At 43.6% G+C, this 22688-nt stretch overlaps 1 protein-coding gene across 2 annotated transcripts in view; it reads right to left on the bottom strand.

Moving 5' to 3' along the window:
* Positions 1 to 5105: 5105 nt before the first annotated feature.
* Positions 5106 to 22688, bottom strand: part of LOC117367245 (mast cell carboxypeptidase A-like) — a 29514-nt gene continuing 11931 nt past the window's right edge. The window contains exons 6-12 of one of the 2 annotated variants that reach the window (XM_033959671.1): positions 20759 to 20860; positions 20081 to 20191; positions 19802 to 19892; positions 16864 to 17066; positions 11756 to 11840; positions 9441 to 9586; positions 5106 to 5666 (exon numbers count right to left, since the gene is read on the bottom strand). In XM_033959671.1, coding sequence (XP_033815562.1) covers positions 5643 to 5666; positions 9441 to 9586; positions 11756 to 11840; positions 16864 to 17066; positions 19802 to 19892; positions 20081 to 20191; positions 20759 to 20860 — 762 coding nt within the window. In that variant the 3' untranslated portion in view covers positions 5106 to 5642. Of the gene's footprint in view, positions 5667 to 6744; positions 9587 to 11755; positions 11841 to 16863; positions 17067 to 19801; positions 19893 to 20080; positions 20192 to 20758; positions 20861 to 22688 lie in introns of those variants that run through there. The other variant, XM_033959670.1, reaches the window with a different exon arrangement.

The raw sequence follows: 22688 nt of genomic DNA, 5'->3' as shown, positions 1-22688 counted from the left end.
TACTTTTTCATTTTTCATTCCTTTCCATCTATTCCTGTCAGCCATTCTGTCTGTTTTATGCAACTTCTTTCCATCCTTTTCTCGTCATCTCTGATTTTCTTTTCCCTCCATCATCATCACTTTGTCTTCATGCCTTTCTTGTCTCACACCTTTTTCATCATCTTATTCCTACAGTCCTCTTTTGCTGTTCTCCCTCATTGTTTCTAGTTGTCCATCATCCTGTGTGCCTCTAGCTTCCTCCTAGCTTTCCAGTTCTCCTTTTCTGTCTATTATTCCTTCCAAGCCACCATTTACCTTGGTGATCTCATCGCAACGCCTATCTCCCGCCTTGCGTCTCCCATCTTTTCTTCTGTCTTTCTTCTTTTTACCCCAACTTGCATTTCCACCTCTGTCTTCTCCATCTCGGACTTTTTCAGCATCTGTTTCCCTTTCTCTTCCCTCTTTCATCGTCTCTTACTATTTTTATTTCCCCTCTATTCAAGCTTATCTCCCAGTTACCCTTCAGAATAGGAAACAGAGTAGGGCATGGCATGGAGAGTAAGTGCTGCCTGTCCATATGGTTGTCCATTTCCTCCTTTCTGTGCATCTCTCTTCCCATTTAAATTGGATTCCTGGGCCACTAGAGAACAGGAGATGCTTTTGCAGGGTCAGTGAGTACATGTGTACCTGCTCTGTAATAAAGTCGGTGATTTTCCCTTATAGACTACTAGTGTAATTGAATATATAAAAACCCACACGGCTCCCTGTGACCCTTGGCAAGTCACCCAATCTCCCCATTGCCCCAGGTACATTAGACAGATTGTGAGCCCACTAGGGTAGGGAAAAATGTTTGAGTATCTGAATGAATTCATATAAACCATTCTGACCTCCCCTGGGAGAACAGTGTAGGGGGGGGAGGAGGGGGGGAGGAAAGGGGTGATTTCTGTAATGTATAAAATTAATAAAGATATTTCAAAGGATATGTGTTTAAGTCCTGCCCAGACTCCCCCAGACTCAACCAATGTGTATGCATACCTGTAAAATATGCACTCAGTAAGATATGTTTCCCAAGTTGGTCCTAGACAGCGGCGCAGTAAGGATGAGAGGTGCCCGGGACGGTGGCAAACCTCCCCTGCTATCTTCCCCCTCACCCACCCTGCCACGCGCATGCCCCCTTCCCATTCCCCGTACCTTTTTAACTTTTCCAGCATGGGCAGCATGCCCACGTTGGTGTCAGCTCACCCTTTGACGTCACTTCCTAGACACGGGTCCCGGAAGTGACATCAGAGAAAGCGCCGGTGCCAACGTAGGCCGCAACCTCGTGCTGGGGAAGTAAAAAAAAAGGGACAGGGGAAGTCAAGGGGCGCGTGCGTGACAAGGAGAGGAGTGGGGGAGGGGTTCCACGCCCCAGGCAAGACTGCGCCCAGGTCAGACCGCCCCTCCCCCCTTACTACGCCACTGGCCCTAGAGAACCCCCCTTGCCGGTCAGGTTTTCAGGATATCCACAATGAATATGTGTGACAGAGATTGGTATACAATGGAAGCAGTGTATGCAAATCAATCTCATGCACATGCATTGTGAATGTCTTGAAAATCTGGTAAAGGGGTACTCGGGGAGTGATTCGGGAAACACAGGCCCCCTTTTACAAAGCCACGGTAGAGGTTTCTACCATGAGCTGGCGAGGTAAATGCTACGATGTTCATAGGAATTCTATGAGCGTTTGAATGAGCATTTACCTTGCCGGCCCACAGTAAAAACGTCTACCGCAGCTTTGTAAAAGCCAGTGACAGTGATTTACAGAATACACAGGTGGTTGTATGGCATTTATATATATATGCTTTGATTCTAATCATTTATGCATGCAATCAGCATATAATCACCCACTTTCTAGAATTACCGTATTTGCCGGCGTATAGGACGACTGGGCGTATAAGACGACCCCCCCAACTTTCAGTTAAAAAATAGAGTTTTGTGTTATACTCGCCGTATAAGACGACCCCTTCTTCCGCACACCTTCTCTACCGCCCCGGGTGCAGCACAGCCGGCCAGGTTCCCTTACTTTTGTGGCACTTCCCCGACCGACCGACAACAGCCCCGGTCCGACAAACCTCCCTGCCCTTAACCGCGAATCTAAATTACCTTCTTACAGCTGCTGTAAGAAGGTATTTAGATTCGCGGCTACAGGGCAGGGAGGATTGTCGGACCCGGGCTGTTATCAGTCGGTCGGGGAAGTGCCACAAAAGTAAGGGAACCTGGCCGGCTGTGCTGCAACCGGGGCGGGGCGGCCGCCCCTCGAACCGCGAGGCTACTCTCCTTCTCCTTACCTGCCATGCCTGCAGCACAGAGCCGAACGGAAGTCTTCCCGACGTCAGCGCTGACGTCGGAGGGAGGGAGGGCTTTGTTTAAGCCCTCCCTCCCCTCCGACATCAGCGCTGACGTCGGGAAGACTTCCGTTCGGCTCTGTGCTGCAAGCAGAGAAGGTAGGGAGAAGAAGAGCCGCGCGACTGAGTACATCCAGCCCCGCAAGTAAGGGCATGTAAACTGTACCCGGCGTATAAGACGACCCCCGACTTTGGGGATGATTTTAAGGTACTAAAAAGTCGTCTTATACGCCGGCAAATACGGTACTTTGCTTGTGTACTGCATGGGAACAGGAGGGTAGACACAGTTCCTCTTGATGCTGATGTGAGTCCTGCAAATGCAGTGTCTGAACTGGGTCAATCAGTGGGGAAACCAGCAGGTGGAAGGGGGACCTTAAAGTCTAGGAGTTACCTAGATGGTGAAAACTAGGGCAGCAGGCAAACTTCAGACCTGTGCTAACTACAATTGACCTTTTTTTTTTGTAGACTCTAGCTGAAGAGAACTGCAGGAAAATTTATAAGGTACACGTTGCTGCCATCTTGAGGACTTGAGCTGAAGTGGAGAAAGTTCAACAGAAACCAGAGAACTGGAACATTTACCATAAGAGGAGAGGTTTGCCCAGGAAAATATGTGTATCTTGAATATAAATAGATAACTGAGCACTGGAAGAACCCTCTCTGTTTGGTTACTTCTGACTGAGTTGTAGATTTGCCATGGTGTGCATGCCAAATCATAGAGAATAACTTGAAGTTATTACTTTCCCAACCTTTTCTTTTTTTAAAATCTATTTTCTTTTGAATACATGGTGCCGAACGATAGTGTTATTCATCACTGAAAAGTGTTTCATCCTGTTAGTGAAGCTGAAGTGCTTCTCTAATCTCCGTCATTCTATTCCCAGTATTTGGCTACTGGATCAGGATTTGGGGTATTAGGAAATATGCCTTATAAAACTCATCTTCCATATCTTGCTGGGCTGTTGCTGGTATGGACTTTGTAATGTCTGTTTTTGTTTAGAAAAGGATCTAAGAAAATGGGTAAGTGTACATTTGCAGCCTTTGCAAGTTCCAGAAGAAACTCATGAAGAATTTCATATACTATGACATTCTTTCTGAGGTCACTTTTCAGATATGTAGATAGTTGGATAAAATCAGAGGCTGAAGAGTGACTTGTCCCAGTGATGAGTCAAAAGCACGTGGGGCAATTGTGCGCTGACTAAGCCGCTCGGACAAATGCACGCAGGACGTCAGCGCGCCGGATTAAAACTTAACTTAAAAGCGCTCCGAGGGTTTTTTTTGGGCGGGAACCCCCCACTTTACTTAGAAGTATTGCTGCTGCCATTGGGGGTGGGGGGGGTTACCCCACTTAGGAAACTAATTTTTCCCTAAAAAAGAGGGAAAAATTACACTTTCCTCTGTAATGGGAGGTGGTTCCCCCCCCTTCCCCAACAGCAGCGGCAGCACTTCTAAGTAAAATCCCAAACCCCTCGGAGCGCTTTAAAGTTAAGTTTTAGTCCGGCACGCTGACATCCTGCGCGCATTTGTCCAAGCGGTTTTGTTGGCTTGCGATTGTCCTGCGCACTTTTAGTCTATGAACCACTTGTCCCTGAGTGGGCAGAAGTGCCCATGCTAGTTCATAGGAATAGTAATACTACTATGGGCTCCTTTTACAAAGGTGCGCTAGCGTTTTTTAGCGCACGCACCAGATTAGCGCCAGCCGAAAAATTACCACCTGCTTAAAAGGAGACGGTAGCAGCTAGCGCGTGTGGCATTTTAGCACGTGCTAAGTGTGTGCTAAAACCGCGAGCGCGCCTTTGTAAAAGCCCTGTGTGTTGCTTCTATAAAATAAAAATAGTGTTGCCAGATGCACCTGTTCCATAAAAAGGTAGGGTCAGAGGCTGGGAGAGAGAGGGGCCAGCAGTGCATGAGACAGTAGCATAGTAAGGGGGGGGTCGCAGCACCTGTCCTCCTCTCTGCCCCCAACTCCTTCTCCGCCCCCTTCCCCACTGCTGCTTCACATCCTCCATACCTCTGTAACGTTCCTAGCGCGAGCAGCAACCCCCAACCTGCTGTCGCGCCAGCATTGTCTCTTCTCCTGACGTCACTTCCTGGGGGACGGGGAAGGAGCGCGCGGAGGCGAGGGGGGGGGCAAAGAGGGCAGGGGAGGGGCTGCCAACACCCCGGGCGTCTCTCACCCTCGCTATGCCACGGGCGCGAGGATTTCATTTTCAATCCATGGATGCACTTTGCGGTGCTGACATTATACCTGCGGCGTAGCTGGTGCAAAGTCTGCAACGACAGTTCTGCCTATGATGCTAGCCAGCCCTCATGACACCTCCAGTTGTACTCTGAGCCAGTGAGCAAGTTTTCAAAATATGTGTGTATTGGTTTTTTTCTTTTATATAACTATAAGATTGAAGGAGTATAAAATCACTGAATTGCTGATAGTGTTATTACAATAATTATAATACCAGCTTCTATGTTTCACTCTAAACTTAAATTCTTAAAATAATCTATAAATAATTCTAATTAACTGGTTAAATATGTGAAAAGTGCTCAGAGTCTTATCTCTTGCATGCGAGCCACACTGAGATCATAGAGGGACCATCATGACACTTTTATGTCCCTTATTTAGTTTGTTATATAGCCATCACTCTAACACTTATATAAACATCCCTCCAGCGCTTTCAAAATCATCATAAGTTGTTAAAGCAATTGCTAAACATATTGCACTTATCTTGGAGGATGGTTTTTTTCTTGTGACTCTGCAAGCTGATTTTTCAGATGATATGTGAATTTTCTTAGTGATAACGGTGCAAACTGTGCAAAAGTGCTTTAGTAAAAATTCTTGAACTCCTGTTACATAGATCTTTTTGGATCCCTGTTAGGTTACACAAGTTAGACAGTTCTAAATCTAATAGATGCTGGCACTGTCATTTACTGTATGCCAAAACAGATGTTACTGCTATACCATCAATAAAATCATATAACAGTTGTTTAAATTTTCACCAACATATCAAAGGCTAACTACTGGTATCTCATCTCCTTCCTACTGTGTCTTCATTATTAATGCTTTACTCATACAGGTGCTTTGTTTTTTTCAAATTTTGTATGGACCTTCGGGTAGCAATCAGGCAAACAGTGCCAGTTGCTTAAACTCTACATGAGTCCAATCTTTATTCATATTTTATTAAATCTTTTTTCATTTTTCTTTTACTTAATAATATAAAATGAAAGGAACCTCACTTAACTTGTAGTGAAATGCTCCTGTATGTAGATATTGGGACACTGGATCATCTGTTGTTCTATTGTCTTTTGATACTCAACGTCTGGAAGTCAATATGGAACAGATTAACCTCATACTGGAATCAACAATCCCTTTGACGTTTGAGACAGTTATATGTGGAACATTGCTGCATATTAAGCCTCCTATGGATTGCTACAAATGCAGGATTTTCCTAATCATGACAGGGATTGCTATGCAAATAATAACCTGCAATTAAAAAAGTTGCGACCGCCTTAACTTTTCTTTTCGGTGGGCAATTATTTTTAATTTGGTTTGGGGTCCGTTGACATCCTTTGTTACTTCAACATAGTTGTCTTTTATTTTATTTTTGTTTATTTCTACACATATCCAGGATGGGGCGGGTGAGGTGGGGAGGGGGAATCTTTATGGCTTATTTCTTGATTAAATTGTTGGATGGGAGGGAAGGGATATTTTTTTTTCTGCATTGTTATTGAGGGAATTTAAGGGCTTACGTTGATTATTAATGTATGTACAATTCTTGGCACTTTGTAATAGTTTTGAAAATTAATAAAGATTAAAAAAAACATGTGTGTACTTGCAAGCTAAGAGAAGATAAGTTTCTGTAATCTTTAATATATATAAATCTTTTTCAAGCATAGTAAAAGCTACATTGGCCTAAAGATGAAGTTTGCAAATCCTTTGAGACTGAGTTCTAAGCTAAAATACAGTATCTTAAAGGCTATACAGTATCTTAAAGGCTATACCTCAGAAGGTCGTTTACCTCTAAATTTTGAGATTTAGCTATAACTGCAAAGTATATATGTATGTCTCTTGAGAAGTGTGATTATTCTAAAGATTTACATGTGTAATTGGTGGTCAAAGTCAGTACCTCCTTTATAAAATTACTCCTGTAGAGGTTCACTTTATAAGAGATGCCAAGGTTAAGGGGAAGGAAAAGTGCACATTTTTGTCTTTATATACTTCTCCCTCCGTATTCGCTGTGTTAGGGGATTAACAGAACCGCAAATACAGAAAAACCGTGAATAACTTTTTCATGTTATTTGCTGTTTTCTATTAAAAACCATCCTGAATATGGTGAAACCGTGAATAACGTGGGAGACCTGGCCTGTTCCTGAAGGAGAGGCAAAACACGGTGAAGAAAGTGCGATTTCTCTATGCAAGCTGATGTAATTTGGGGGGAGGAGCCAGCAAGCTAAAAACCACGAATAATCGAAACCATGAATGCTGAAACTGAATACAGAGGGAGAAGTGTAAAATTAAAGCGGAAATCCTGCCAAGATTACGCCAACCATGACCATTATGCTTACTCAAGAACAGGTGTAAATGTCTATATGAAGATGATTGAAATACATATTTAAATCAAAATATTTTACATATGTAATTTGTGACTCTGCCTGCACTCCACCAGGTGATGAGAATTTAGGGGGGGGAAAACAAAACTGCAGGAAAATGTACAGGGACAGGAATTTTATTAAAATAGCAAAAAAATTAAAAACAAGACAAGTGCATAAACCACATAAAATACATCCAAAACCTGGTCCTAATGTTCATGTGGACCGGACCTGATGCAGGTTTCATAGTGCTGCACCTACACAGGTTATCTTCACGTTCATTTTTTATTTTGTTTTTTTCATCCAACCTGGTTTTCTGATATTCTATATTATCAACTACTGGTGCCCCTGAGGAAGAAGTGTTTCTTCAAAACACAGACTATGTTGGGTCCGATCCACATGAACATTAGGGCCAGTTTTTTGATGTATTTTATTTGTTTTAAGCACTTGTCTAGTTTTTAACTTTTTGTTATTTTAATAAAATTCCTGTCCCTGTACATTTTCCTGCAGTTATGTTTTGTTTTCTTGTTGTACACCTTCCCTGCAAGTTTTTGTTGGTTCTCTTTTGTTTTGCTTTTGGAGAATTTAGGGGGGCCCATACCACAATATGCATGAGACACCCTTTGCCTGGGATACCTGAAGAAAGACACTAATATAAATAGAAGATGGAGCTGAGAGATAGAGAAATGCTTTAAAGTTACGATAAAAGAGAATAATTTGCTTGGCTTAATACAAGGTGCCCACAAAAACACTCCTTGATTTTAAATGGTTAGAAAACCAAAATTTATTGGAATATTCTTTCACCTTTGAGACTACAGTTTCATCAATTCATAAAGTTTCATATGGTATCTGTTGATTACATATACTCGATGTGCACCCCCGCCTGCTACTTGGTAAACATCGATGCGATAATCGAGCTCGGACCAGACTCTTTGAAGCATATCCGGTGTGATCACGTTTCTAGCTTCATTGATGCGTTTCTGCAGATCATCCATAGTTGCGGGTAGTGGGGGTACATATCCCCAAAGGAAAAAGTCACAAACAGTAATGTCCAGTGATCTCGGGGGCGACTTGAGGAACACCTGGTCATTTTGTCACATTGCATTGTCCGAAGGTTGTAACTTCTGCACTAATTGCAGTTTATGAGGGTAAAAGTGCAAGCAATTGTGTAAGATCTTGTTAACCGTGCTTTTTTTGGGACTTGTATTTGCTGTCATCTTATTTATAAGCATATTCCAATAAGTTTTGATTTTGTAACCATTTCAAATCAAGGAGTGTTTTTATGGGCACCCTTTATTACTGGCAAGCTGTTACATAAAGTTTAAAATAGATGCTTGTCTCAGTGACAGAACAGAAGAAGTGCCCTGTTTTCTTACCTAAGACCTAAGTGCTAGAACAGGGAACAAGCCACCAGACCTTAAGATAACATGATGTTATAAGATGGCCGATGCATAGGAATAGATGATAATCTCCGATAGTCTACATGTAACCCCCCTCAATTGCTGACAGGAGTGAAACTAATTGCACATGATTAACTAAAACCATTATAGAGTTGCTAATGTTAGGGAAGTTACTAGTGATATAAGAGTTGCAAGAAATCAATTGACCAATGAACCAAATATGAACCTAGTGGCAAAATGCAGTCACATGCAATTTATGATTGGATCTTAATGAAGTAATTGTATTGACATTGGAAAATGTACTATCTTATGTATGAATAATAATAAAGGAAATGATGTCATAAAGTTAATAAAATGGCCTGCGGTGAGAGATGCTTGGATGGGTACTGCCTAATTGAGTGGGCCTCAAAATACTCTCCAAAAGGACTTTATGTTTTAAACTTCAATTTGGGCATGGCTGGTTATTCCTTGGCCTCCCTCAGAGATGAAAGGAACGGGCTGAGCATGTAATCTGTCCATGCAGGTGTTCAGAGCAATCACCGGTAGCTCATTTGGCGAAAGTTCCTGTACCTTGTACATTCCGCTCTGCAGTTTCTTTTTTGTTTTTTAGTACTCTTTTGCCTGCCATCTTGAATACTTTTATGCCTTGTGTAATTTTATGAGCCATATTACATATGTAATATTTGGGTTTTATATATATTGTTACATATGGATGCAAAAGACTCCATAGAATTACCCAGTACTATATTAAAGTCCATGCTGTCCTTCAGTATTGTATAGTGTTATCCATACTCTTATGATAGGTTTTTAAATACTATTTCTATCAGTGAAACACTGTTTTATAATCAATAAGGCTTATGAAATTTGTTAAAAAAAAAATGAGGGAGAGGGAACCAGCTGTGGGAGTGCATCGACATAATCAATGCGAATTTCAGTTAATTTCTTTCTTCCTGTTTGCGGCTGTCGTTATTGTGTGTGTGTTATGTCAGTAGCTTTATATTAGTAGCAACATTAAAAATGTGAAAGCCCAAATCCTTCCCCACATGTGACATGAACATAAATCTATGAAACATATCTGAGAATGTAACTGGAGATGTTTTTTACCGCCAACATGGTTTCTTTACAAGTTGACTTTATGAGATACTCAGGAAGGAGAAAACCATATTTTCCTCTGTCACGAAGTTCAAAGGTGAAGGAGTACTTGATTCCCTTGTCATAGGCCCAGTCAGCGGACGATCCAGATGTGGGGTCTACAATACATGAACATTAAGAAATATCATGGCTTAACATCATTCAGACAGAACTGCTCTTCTTTTTCAGGACGGCAGGGAAGTGATGGGAATTCGGGGGACCAACGGGTCAGCGAACAGCAATATTTCGAACTGCCTATTACCAGCAAGGGACATTGTCTTGCTGATATGCATTCTTTAAAAACATATGCTTGTCACCATGCATCCTGTAGCACTAGACGCATACAATAATGTATTCCATGACTAAAATTGATTAGCTGGATCAAAATGTTGCTCTAACATTACAGTAGCTGCCAAAGAAGACACTGGGTCAAAGGGTAAATAGAAACATAGAGTTTGATGGCAGAAAAGGGCTGGCGGCCCAACAAGTCTGCCCACACAATAACCCTCCCTCCCACAAGTGTGGTATGCGAGGTGTGCCTGCTAGGACTGGCTCTAGCATAAGGTCTATGCCTGGAGCAGTTAGTTCTCAAACTGCTCAAGCTAAACACCAGTTTACCCTTTTTCCTGCTAGTCCTACTGTGCCCAGTAGAGGGAGCTTAGGGGCTGAGCTGCAGTCTTCCCCTCCCCCACACCTTCCCAAGTCTTGTGACCGGAAATGCTTTGCACCTGGGAGTGCTGGGCGGGGCTGCAGGTTCCTTAAACTCAGGTCTGAACAGTTAGAGAGGCAGAGGGAGAACTGGAGAGGAGGAGAACAGTCACAGGAAAAATACTGGCAGCCTAGCTCAGGGCTGAGAGCTCTGCAGGACCAACAAAACCCTGAGTGCATGGAGTTTGCTGAAGCTGGTGCTGAGATAACTCCTGACCTCTCTGAAGTTCCACAAGCCATGGAATTAGAGTTAGAACCAAGTGCAGAGGTTCAGCTGGATTCTCAACCCATGGAAGTGTGTCTCTCCAAGGCAAGTACTTATGTTTTTGTATGAACTGTTTTTGGTTTGTTTTTTTGAAGCTGTGCTTTACCCGCCCTGTTGAGGCTGAAGCAGGGAAGCACAGGAGTTTAAGACTGGAAAACTTATGCTTAATAGTTTGCTGAGTTTCTCCCTGTTTAAGGAGGGAGTGTGCACTTTACCCTGCCAGTGTGGTGGGGGGAATTAGCCCCACGTTTTGAGGTGGGATAGTGGGCTCTATTGTGTAGCATTAATCCATCACGTGGAGCACACCACCTGGTCAGCATTTTTATTGCTGAGGGAGAGCAGTGCTGTGTCACTGACAGTGATCTGAGTACACTACCAAAGGGAAGAGACTGTTTTTCTTTTGTTAGTTTTTCTTTTGAAAGAACTTTAAACTGATGCTCATTGATGAATACAGAGCAATTTTTGTTATTTGAATTGAAAGACTTTATTGGGTATGATATTGAAGCTCGAGGTTTTGGAAGACTGGATTGCTTGGTTGAAATTCCTGACAATTGTTTTTTTTAATGTTTTTGGTTTCACTGTTATGCAACCCAAATAAATCCAGTCCTTGTTTTTCTGAAAGACTTACCTGACTTGTGGGCAAAATCCTTGTTCTAAACCTTTTGCTTTTTCCTTTCCTTGTGGCGCCTTCCGCGGCCCACAAGAGATATTCCTTGTCCCCACAGCCCTGGACACATTGCCCTGAGGTGGTGGGTGACACAAGTCTACTCAAGACAAACCTCCCTCCCCCCACCTGAAAGTATCCATCTTTTAAGCAAAACTCATAGAAACATACAGTTTGACGGCAGAAAAGGGCCGGCGGCTCAACAAGTCTGCCCACACAATACCCTTATTCTCAGTTCCCCTGAGGGATTTGGTTTTAAGCTCTGATGCCCTTTGAGGGTGTTTTAGAGTGGAAGAGTAGCCTAATGGTTAAAGAAACAGTCTGAGAACGAGCGGAGTCCGTCTAAAATTCCACCGCAGCTCCTTGTGCCCTTGGGCAAGTCCATTAACAACCGTTGTCTCAGCTACAAACTTAAAGCTTGCGAGCCCTCTAGAGGCAGAAAAACGCATATCGTACCTGAATGTACACTGCTTAGATAGCTTTTGGGCTTGCAGACAATATATGAGAAATTAAAAGAAGTATTTTGAATTAGAAGAAAAAGTAAAAGATGGGTGGAAATCAAAGCGCATGGATTCTGTGCAAGAGCATTATTTTTAGTCATCTCAAAATTAACAATATGCCATAAAATGTTTAAATATTAGAAATTCTTACATATCGTAGATGCAGCTGGCCCATACGTATAGTTTGTTCTGTACAGACTTGACAAAGCACCCACTGCCGCCTTTGCAACATCATTCTGATATAAGGGGAAAGAGAAAGCATTATTTTAATACGGAAAGTACTTTTAAAAAGGTAGCCAGCTGTAGTTCAAGGATATTTTTAAATATTAATAAATACTGGCAACTCATTTGAAATATGTCATTTATAAGTGCAGGGAGGATGAGAAAAGGGAAGAGGGGAAGGGTCTGAGATGAGAAGAGGATGGAGAAAGATTGGGCATAGGGGTAGATGGTGATGGGAATCTTTTACTAGGGGGGAGGAATAAGATGGAAGGAAAATGCTTCTTTAGTCTTCATATGCTGAGGAAAGTGAGATCGTACTTTCATCATTCTCACTTCACCGTCCTTGTTCAATCCACCATCCTTTCTAGACTGGATTATTGCAACTCCATCTATTTAAACCTAACTAAAAAAAAAAAAACTCCATAGACTTCAGCTAATCCAGAACACCGCGGCCAAGCTTATTTTCGCAAAAGGCAAGTTTGACCATGTCTCCCCACTCCTGTCCAAACTTCACTGGCTCCCAGTTCACTCCAGAGTCCTCTTTAAATGTGCCTGTTTAGCCTTCAAGATCCTACATGGCATCCTCCCTCCCGTTATCCCACTCTTCTGGAATTCCTCTAACCCTAATTCCACTAGATCCTCCCAAAAACTGAAACTATCATTCCCCTCTACAAAAGGTATATCCCGCCTAGGAAAATTAGGAACATCTGGAATAACCTCACATCCCTGCTCAGAGTTTCAAGTTCCCTCCAATCCTTCCGCAAACACCTGAAAACTTGGCTCTTTTCAAAAATCTAACACTTCCCGCTTTTTGGTTCCCTGTCCCTCTTTATCTTCCTAGCTCCTTTCCTATAACCCTTCATTGTAGCTCCTTTTCAACCTAACCCTGTAAACCGTGCCGAGCCCTACGCTTGTGGAGATGGTGCGGTATACAAACCTGAGGTTTAGTTTAGTTTAGTTTAGAAAATTAGAGGTGAAAGAAGGATGGGGTATCTAGAACTTGGGTAGGCAGAGGGAGAGAGAGTCCTCTCTCTCATTAGCCCCTCCTCACCCGATGCAGATCCTCTCTCACACACACACATTGGAGCAGATATGCTCTCTAGCCTTCTTTCACAAATGAACATGCAATGTGGTCCGCTCTCCTTTCTCATGTCTCCCCGTTGTACTACTGGGACTCATCTCTTTCACACACACTCATAACCTAGAGAATGACACGGGGGCCAGATTTTTCCCCGTCCCCACGGGAACTCATTTTCCCGTCCCGTTCCCGCGAGTTCTTTTCCTGTTCTCACCCCATTCCTGCAAGCTCTGTCCTCATCTGCACAAGCCTCAAACACTTTAAAATCATAAGTAGTAACATTCTAGAGCTCAGATTGTGATGTCATAATGCCTCATTCCACCAATGCCTGAGCTCCGTCCTCATCTTCACAAGCCGCAAACACTTTAAAATCATAAGTAGCAACATTCTAGAGCTCAGATTGTGATGTCATAATGCCTCATTCCACCAATGCCTGAGCTCCGTCCTCATCTTCACAAGCCGCAAACACTTTAAAATCATAAGTAGCAACATTCTAGAGCTCAGATTGTGATGTCATAATGCCTCATTCCACCAATGCCTGAGCTCCGTCCTCATCTGCACAAGCCTCAAACACTTTAAAATCATAACAGTTTGAGGCTTGTGCGGTTAAGGCAGAGCTGCCAGGAATGGGATAGGGACAGGGACAAAACTCACGGGAATGGGGGTGGTGAAATTTAATTTCTATGGGGATGGGGGCAAATTTGTCCCCGAGTCATTCTCTATGATAACCACGCCACCAGTGCTGGCTCCCACTTTACCTCTCCCCACAAAGCTGAACTGAAATTTGCTTGCTGCTGAATCCCTCACAACCTGTTTCTCTCGTTGATCCAGTTTAAGCCAATCTGTGCTGACAGGATGAGGCGCTGAGCAGTGGAGCCTTGAGCTACTTGTGACCTGATTGATGCTTTGAGCCACATGGAATGTGGGAGTGCGGTTACTTCCCAAACCTGTTCTGGGAAACCCTGAACCAGTCAGGTTATCAGAATATCTGCAATGGGTATGCTTGAGAAAAATGTGCAAGTATCGTCCTCCGTTGCAAGCCAATTTCCCTTCTGCAGATTCATTAAACATTTAACTGCCCAGGACAGGTTTGGGATGCACGGGGACAGGTTAGTGACAGATAGGACTCCTTTCACTAAGCCGCGTTAGTGTTTTTAGCCCATGCAGCATTTTAGTGCGCACTAAACCCACGCTATGCGGCTAGAACTAATGCCAGCTCAGTGCTGGTGTTAAGGTCTAGTGCGGGCAGCAATTTAGCGTGCGCTATTCCGCGTGTTAAAGCCCTAACGTGGCTCAGTGAAAGGAGCCCATAGTTCAAAGCACCAGTTAAGACTAGGGCTACCAGATGTCCGGGGGTTCGTATGGCTTTTCCAAAACCCAGTGCTTTGCCCGGGTTTTGAAAAGCTTCTAGCAACGAGTGATGTCAGGATGGTGTCTGCACATGCGTGGCGGATGCAATGCAGGGATGTCACGCCCATGCGTGCGACATCATCGGGTCACACCAGCGCATGTGCAGATGCCGTCCCAATGCGCAAACAGGTTGAGGGGGGGGGCGGGCTGGGGGAACGGGGCATGACTCGGGTGGAACAGGGCGTGGCCTGGGGGAACGGGGCAGGCCTGGGGGGCGGGGCCGTGCATCCAGAATTTCATTCCCAAAAATCTGGTAACCCTAGTTAAGACAGCATAGGGTTACCATATGGCTCCAGAAAAAAAGAGGACAGATTGAGATATCCGGGTTTTACTTTCACAATGCAAGTAAAAACCGGATGTCTCAATCCATCCTTTTTCTGAGGCCATATGGTAACCCTAAGACGGCAGAAGAGGAGGATAAAGCCTTAGGTACCACTTTTCTCCTTCTGCTTGTGCAAGGATCATGGAGAGAGGAATACACACCCCTGCGTACTTGCCTGCACTTGGACGCTGTTCAATCCACCTGCAGTTTGGTTCCTATAGTTTTGCAGGAGGTAACACAGTTCTGCTCTTGTGATTTGGAATGGCCATTGTTAGAAACAGAATACTAGACTAGATGGACCCTTGATCTGACTCAGTAGGGCAACACTTATGCTCTTATGTACTGTGAGGGGGTGAGATTTTTGCATTCCTTACTGCAGCTAGAGAAGGACACGGGGACAGATTTTTGTCCCATTCCCCGCAGAAACTCAATTTCCCCGCACCATCCCTGTGAGTTTTCTTGCTGTTGCTGTACCCATTCCTAAAAGCTCTGCCTTAACTGCACAAGCCTCGAACACATATGATTTTAAAGTGTTTGAGGCTTGTGCAGATGAGGACGGAGGTTAGGCATTGGTGGAATGAGGCATTATGACATCACAATCTGAGCTCTAGAATGTTGCTACTTATGATTTTAAAGTGTTTGAGGCTTGTGCAGATGAGAACGGAGCTCAGGCATTGGTGGAATGAGGCATTATGACATCACAATCTGAGCTCTAGAATGTTGCTACTTATGATTTTAAAGTGTTTGAGGCTTGTGCAGATGAGGACGGAGCTTAGGCATTGGTGGAATGAGGCATTATGACATCACAATCTGAGCTCTAGAATGTTGCTACTTATGGTTTTAAAGTGTTTGAGGCTTGTGCAGATGAGGACGGAGCTTGCATGTACATTCTAATTGATGCCAATAATTGATTATTAGCGCCCAATTATCGGGGCTAATTAGTTGTATATGTAACAGCCCTTTTTGAGAGACAACATTTTTAATGATGAAAATCGCTTGACTGTCCTGTTGCAATTCGTTTGTTGAAAACGAAGATAGCTTCCTCAAGTGCTCTGCAACTGGCAAACATAAACACACTCTACAATTATAGATTTATGCTTAATATCCAGAAACAGTGTCATGGTTTGGGGAGTTAAATATACAATATGATTTCATGGTTTTTACAAGAGTAAGTTCTGGAAGTCAATTGCATCCTGGGATTTGTAGTAAAATCTGCATCGACCTTGGAATTCTCTTGAGACCGAGTTCCAGTCACCATAAATCCAGCATCCTACAGTTGCAGGTTCAGGCCCAGCACTACTCACTGTGACCCTGAGCAAGTCACCAAACACTCCATTTCCCCAGGTCCATTAGTTAGATTGTGAGCCCACCAGGACACATAGGGGGAAACACTTAGGCCATAAGCAGTGTATAAATACTAAAAATAAATATGTTACTCAAGTCACCCTCACGCATATACTGCAAACTCTCCTTTTCCTCATCCCCAGACACTTATTCTATCTCTCTTTTTCCTCTTGGCACATTCTCCTCTCTCACCTTCTTACTCCTTTCCCAAGCACATCGATCACTTCCTCATTTTTCCCCACCCTCATACACATAGCTCTTATTCCTTTCTCCCAGGCACACTCCCACTATGTATCTAACTTGCTCTGTGTCCTGCCTCTATGTCACACTCCCAAATTTTTATTTCCCACCTCCAATTTGCCATACCTCCCACCTACCCTAGCTCAGTTTGCCTTTTCTCTCTGGGCCCAGTAGCGTAGCAAGGGGGATAGGTACCTGGGGTGGTGGTGCTCCTCCCCCCTCCCCCTGTTCTCTGCCTCCTCGCCTATCTGTTCCTTCCCCGCCTCCTCTTGCTGCACGCATTCGCCCCATCCCTTCCCTGTACCTCTTTAACATTCCCGGCATGAGCAGCAACCCCCAACCAGCGTCGGCTCTTCCTCTGACGTCATGTCCCAGCTGCAGGTCCAGGAAGTGATGTCAGAGGACGTGCTGCCACTGGCGCGAGCAACAGGTTGGGGTTGCTGCTTGCGCCAGGAACGTTAAAGAAGTATGGGGAAGGGGTACACGCGCGCAGTAGTGGGGAGGGGGGGACAGGGAAGGAGCATGAAGGGCGAAGAGGAGGACGGGTACCGGTGCCCCCACTATTGCAGCGCCCGAAGAGGAATGTCGCCCCGCTCCCCCTTGCTTCACCACTAGGCCCAGATTCCCTTTGCTTCGTACATACCAGTTCTTCATGTGTAGGTGCCAGTTCATAAGTGTAGCTGTAAGGGTAGAGGAGCATCTGAGAATAGGAATGGAAACTGAGATAGGCCTTGATGGACTGGATATTATTGCGAATAAAGTTGGCCACGGCCTTTGTTTCCTTCTCAGATTCAGCAGCAGGTCCACAGTAGACTTCAGAACATGCTTTATTTGATGAACCAATACCTGCAAGAAAGATTTTAGCATTTTGGTCATGCAGAGAATAATTTTATATCTTCATACCTACCTTGTACAACAGAAATATACAGTATATAAGGCATGGGTATTTTATAAAGAGAACATAAGCATATACAGTATGGCCCAGATTCTCTAAACAGCACCGATTTCAGCAGCCGCCTAAAAAGTGGCCACCGGTTGCATGTCAGTCATGCCGCAGCACCATTTAGAGATTCACGCCTCCGGGAAAGATAAGTGGCGGAAATGTAGGCTGGGGTTTCAAAGTCTACATTTCCGGCGCCTATCTTTTCTGTGAATCATGCCTATGTAGGCGTATCAAGTTTCAAGTTTATTAGGTTTTTATATACCGCCTATCAAGGTTATCTAAGTGGTTTTACAATCAGTTACTCAAGCATTTTCCCTATCTGTCCCAGTGGGCTCACAATCTATCTAGCATACCTGGGGCTATGGAGGACTGAGTGACTTGCCCAGGGTCACAAGGAGCAACTTAAAGCCACTTCTGGTGTTAGCTATGCCTATGGTGGAATTAGGCTCTGGTAGGTATCTCCGGAGGTGCGATTCTGCCGCAAGAGGCACACCCTGTAAGAAGTTAGCCAGCACCTGTGCTTCTCCTCCTCACCAGCATCTCACAGCAAAGTACAAGTGCAAACTGTTTAACTGTTAACATCCTTTAATGTAGTCTCCCGGGATTGTCATGTGTGCCATCCAGTTTGTGAGGGACACACTGTGAATGCACAATATGATAAAGTCATTTCTGCAGGACCACCTGTGCCAGGCAGCATGGGAGAAACATCCAGAACTGTTGCACAACACCATAATCCTACATGACAATGCTTTGAAGGATGTTAACAGTTAAACCTACTCTCAAGCTGGTTGAATGCTCGGCTTAGTGAAATTGCTAATATTTATTATTTTTTTGTTAATAAAACGCTGATTTCAAATGTTATGTTTTATGCTTCTCCCCCTACCAGAGGCTGCTGCACTCATCTCTCATCTGGTGGCAACACTAAGACATCCAAAAACTCTTAAGAAAACTACCAAAATTATAATATAACAAAACAAAAAATTATTGGCAGTACCCTTTATTGAGCTCTCAAAGAACATCCACTGGCTATAAATAGACAAGAATTAATAAACATGAGACACCTCAGTGTGGGCCAAAGTTCAATGTATTAATAATAACTGTTTATGGCCCCAGGCAGAAAACACATAGGTGACCAGCACCAGGTTTAAAAAACCTTAATAGGTCCTGCCCCGTACATCATTTGGTCTCTATAATGATAAATAATTAATGTGAATAAACACTCAGTGAGAGGCTTTAAGAGCAAAATAGAGGGTCCAAAAAACCGGCTCAAAAAAGCCCCGCCCCTTGAATGAATAATTTAAAAAAATATATTTCATTCAAGGGGCGGTGACTTTTTGAGCTGGGTTTTTTTTTTGCCCCTCTATTTTGCTCTTAAAGCCTCTCACTGAGCGTTTATGCACATTAATTATACAGTTAAACCTCGGTTTGCGAGTGTTTTGTAAGACGAGCAAAACATTCTCGCAAAACTTGTCTCGCAAACCGAGTGTTGACTCGATTTGCAAGCACCGCCCCCGATAACCGCCATCGCTCCCCCCTGCTTGAACCGGCCCCCCCCCTGCCTGAACAACTTGAACTTACCCCCCCCCCCATCTGGCACCGGCACGCAGCCCACAGGACATGCCAGTGCTGCTAGAAGATCTTCCTGCCTCTGCCGGCCTTGAGCATGCTGTGTATGCTTAAGGCCTTCTAATTCTCCCTCTTGGAGATCTCCAAGAATCTCGGCGAGAGGGAGAATTAGAAGGCTTTGAGCATGTGCAGATGCATGCTCAAGGCCGGTAGAGGCAGGAAGATCTAGCGGCACCGGCACGTCTTGTGGGCTGCATGCCGGTGCCGGTGCCAGATGGGGGGGGGGGGGAGAGTGGTAAGTTCAAGTTGTTCGGGCGGGGGAAGCCGGTTCGCGCGGAGGGGGGGTGCCGGTTCGCACGGGGGGGGGGTGTGCCGGTTCGTACGGGGGGAGGAGTTGCAAGCAGGGGGGGGGGAGCAGCGCCGCTGGCCTTGTGGGGGGGGGGAACATATCAAAGTGAGTTTCCATTATTTCCTATGGGGAAACTCGCTTTGATATACGAGTATTTTGGTTTACGAGCATGCTTCTGGAATGAATTATGCTCGTATACCAAGGTACCACTGTATATCATTCTAGAGACTAAATAATGTACGGAGCAGGACTTATTAAGGTTTTTTTAAACCTGGTGCTGGTCACCTATGAGTTTTCAGCCTGGGGCCATAAAAAGTTATTAATACATTGAACTGTGGCCCGTACTGAGGTGTCTCACGTTTATTAATTCTTGTCTATTTATAGCCAGTGGATGTTCTTTGAGAGCTCAATAAAGGGTACTGCCAAAACATTAAGACATGTCACACACTTTGAAATGCTATACGGTATATTAGATTTCCAGTGATGGCGCATTTTTGAGAGAGAAAAAATTATAGTTGTCATGGCTTATGAATCAACCTTGGCATATGCTGAGGACTTACAGGTACAAATGCATTTTGCAGTTATGAGTATGTACTTCAATGAACACACTATTATGCTGGCTTTCTATCTTCTCATGTACTCTGAGTCACCAGTTAATGCAAACTTTTCTGTAACATTGCCCTTCTCTGCAAGTTGGGCTTCCAAGACTGAAATGATACATACTGCACCATTGAACATCAAAGTTCCTGTTGAGGTCGGTGCCAATGCAATTTGTATTGGAACTGTTGGACCGATTCTTTCTCCACATGCGATCCTTAAAAATCAAAACAAAACAGACAAAATAATACAGTAGAGGTAAAGAAATTGATCTTGGCCAGACTGACATTCAGGCTTAAACTACAATGTTTGGGAAGGGGTGGGAAGTGTCAGGAGGAGGAAGGAGGAGAACCTTTAGTATTAGTCAGCTGGAACAAAGGAGAGATAATTGAATAGATACATTACAGCTGTCCATGTCCAGACATAGCCATCGATGTTTAATACAGGAAGGATGTAGAAAGTCAGGCTGTTCAATAGTTTGGTCATAAGCTTGTCCTTGCCATATGTTTTGGTGGCCTGAAAATGAGAGTTGAAAGATGTACACTTTACTACAGAAATACTGTGTCCTTTGAGATACAGTGCATAATGGGGATCAAAAACAGACATTGATTAATGCAAATACTCACCCAGCTGAAGGAGAATACAAATACCCCCCCCCCAAAAAAAAAAAAAAAAAACCAACCCCAAAACCAAACTGGACATTTTCAAAATCAAACTGCTCTGACTCCTCTTTGGACTAACCTGTGCTAACAGCCCAAGTTAACTGGTGTGATTGATTAATACAGACTGCAGTTAGCTATAGAGAATGAGCCTACTGCTAGGGAATCCATTTTGAAGATCGTGCCAGCAGGGCAAGAATGACTGGGGATCACTTCTACCCAAAGACCACTGGACCATCAGGTACAGGGCAAGTAGGCCCGCTAAGATGGCGAGGTGTCCTTTGGGGGGCAGGGGGATGCAATCAGGAGCGGACAAGAGGTGTACAAGTCAAGATCTAGGCTTCATATGTAGTTAGAAATCTCCGACCGATGAGATTGTCAGTTATCTAGAATTTTTTATTTGCATAATTCCCCATTTACCGACCTCTTTTACAAACCACTGGCAGAATGCAGGAGAGATCCATTCTCGGGCATGAATACCACAGTCTATAAAAATGGCATTCTTCGCTGATCTTTGTTTTCCAACCTATAGAAAAATAATGTGAAGGTCTGTTGTTTAGATGCTCAATGCTATATTATGTATAGTATTTGTTAATTACATTATTCCTGTGGCATGTAAGATGAAGTTCAACGTTGAGAAATGTAAAGTATTGCATGTGGGAAGCAGAAACCCAAGGTACAACTATACGATGGGAGGGATATTATTGAATGAGAGTAACCAAGAAGGGGACTTGGGGGTAATGGTGGACATGACAATGAAGCCGACGGCACAGTGCACAGCAGCCGCTAAGAAAGCAAATAGAATGCTAGGCATAATCAAGAAGGGTATTACAACAAGGACGAAAGAAGTTATCCTGCCATTGTATCGGGCGATGGTGCACCCGCATCTGGAATACTGCGTCCATTATTGGTCTCCATACCTTAAGAAGGATATGGCGTTACTCGAGAGGGTTCAGAGGAGAGCGACACGTTTGATAAAAGGGATGGAAAACCTCTCATACGCTGAGAGATTGGAGAAACTGGGTCTCTTTTCCCTGGAGAAGAGGAGACTTAGAGGGGATATGATAGAGACTTATAAGATCATGAACGGCATAGAAAGAGTAGAGAGGGACAGATTCTTCAAACTTTCGAAAAATAAAAGAACAAGAGGGCATTCAGAAAAGTTGAAAGGGGACAGATTCAGAACGAATGCTAGGAAGTTCTTCTTTACCCAACGAGTGGTGGATACCTGGAATGCGCTTCCAGAGGGCGTAATAGGGCAGGGTACAGTACAGGGGTTTAAGAAAGGATTGGACAATTTCCTGCTGGAAAAGGGGATAGAGGGGTATAAATAGAGGATTACTGCACAGGTCCTGGACCTGTTGGGCCGCCGCGTGAGCGGACTGCTGGGCATGATGGACCTCAGGTCTGACCCAGCGGAGGCATTGCTTATGTTCTTATGTTCTTATAGTCCATTGTGCTCATCCATTGTAGAAAAGTAGTTAATACTCTACAAAAATACTGTTTTGGTGAACATACTTTATATATAAAACTATTAATCTGACATTGTAGTTACGGATGAAACCACATGGAATTGATAAAAGATTCTATACTCCCTGAAAGATGAATTGTTTCATTAGGAGGACAATAAAGAGAGAGGTTATTAAAGTATGTTACAGCCATAACAAGCATTATTTGCCCCTTAATAATGCGCATTATATTACCATAATGCATGTTAATTCAAATCACTGTGGAATACCTACTAATGAGATGCAAAGTATGCAAATGCATGTAAAACATATTATTACAAAATAAATGGAATAATGTAGTTTACAAGAAACACCTCAAGCTGCATTATTCCTGGAAAAATAACACTAGCTAAAAGCTTATCTGACCACTATTCAAAACTATTTAATGAGCCAGGAATGGCCTCTGGCTGGTTAAATATTTTATTTATTTATTTTAGTATTTATATACTGCATATAGCCTAAGTTGTTTACATTTAAGGTGGAACAATAGTCCCTGGATGTATCACGGGTAAAAAAAAATTCCAAAAGTTTATTAAAATATCATAAACATAAAATTACAGAACCGTGTTGCAAAAACTTTCACATTACACTAGTTGCTTCCTGGAAAAGTCACTATAAAGCAGTGGTCCTCAACCCTGTGCTGGAGGACCACTAGCCAGTCGTTTTTTTGGGATAGCCCTAATGAATATGCATGGGACAGATCTGCATTTCTTTCATCTTCATTACATGCAAATCTCTTTCATACATATTCATTGAGGCTATCCTGAAAACCCGACTGGCTGACTGGCTGATGGGGACCACTGTTATAAAGGAACCCTACACGGGCCGTGTTTTCTGAAACCGAAC

This window comes from Geotrypetes seraphini, chromosome 9 (assembly GCF_902459505.1).
Source record: "Geotrypetes seraphini chromosome 9, aGeoSer1.1, whole genome shotgun sequence".
Lineage (NCBI taxonomy): Eukaryota > Metazoa > Chordata > Amphibia > Gymnophiona > Dermophiidae > Geotrypetes > Geotrypetes seraphini.
This window is presented reverse-complemented; position numbering and strand designations above follow the sequence as displayed.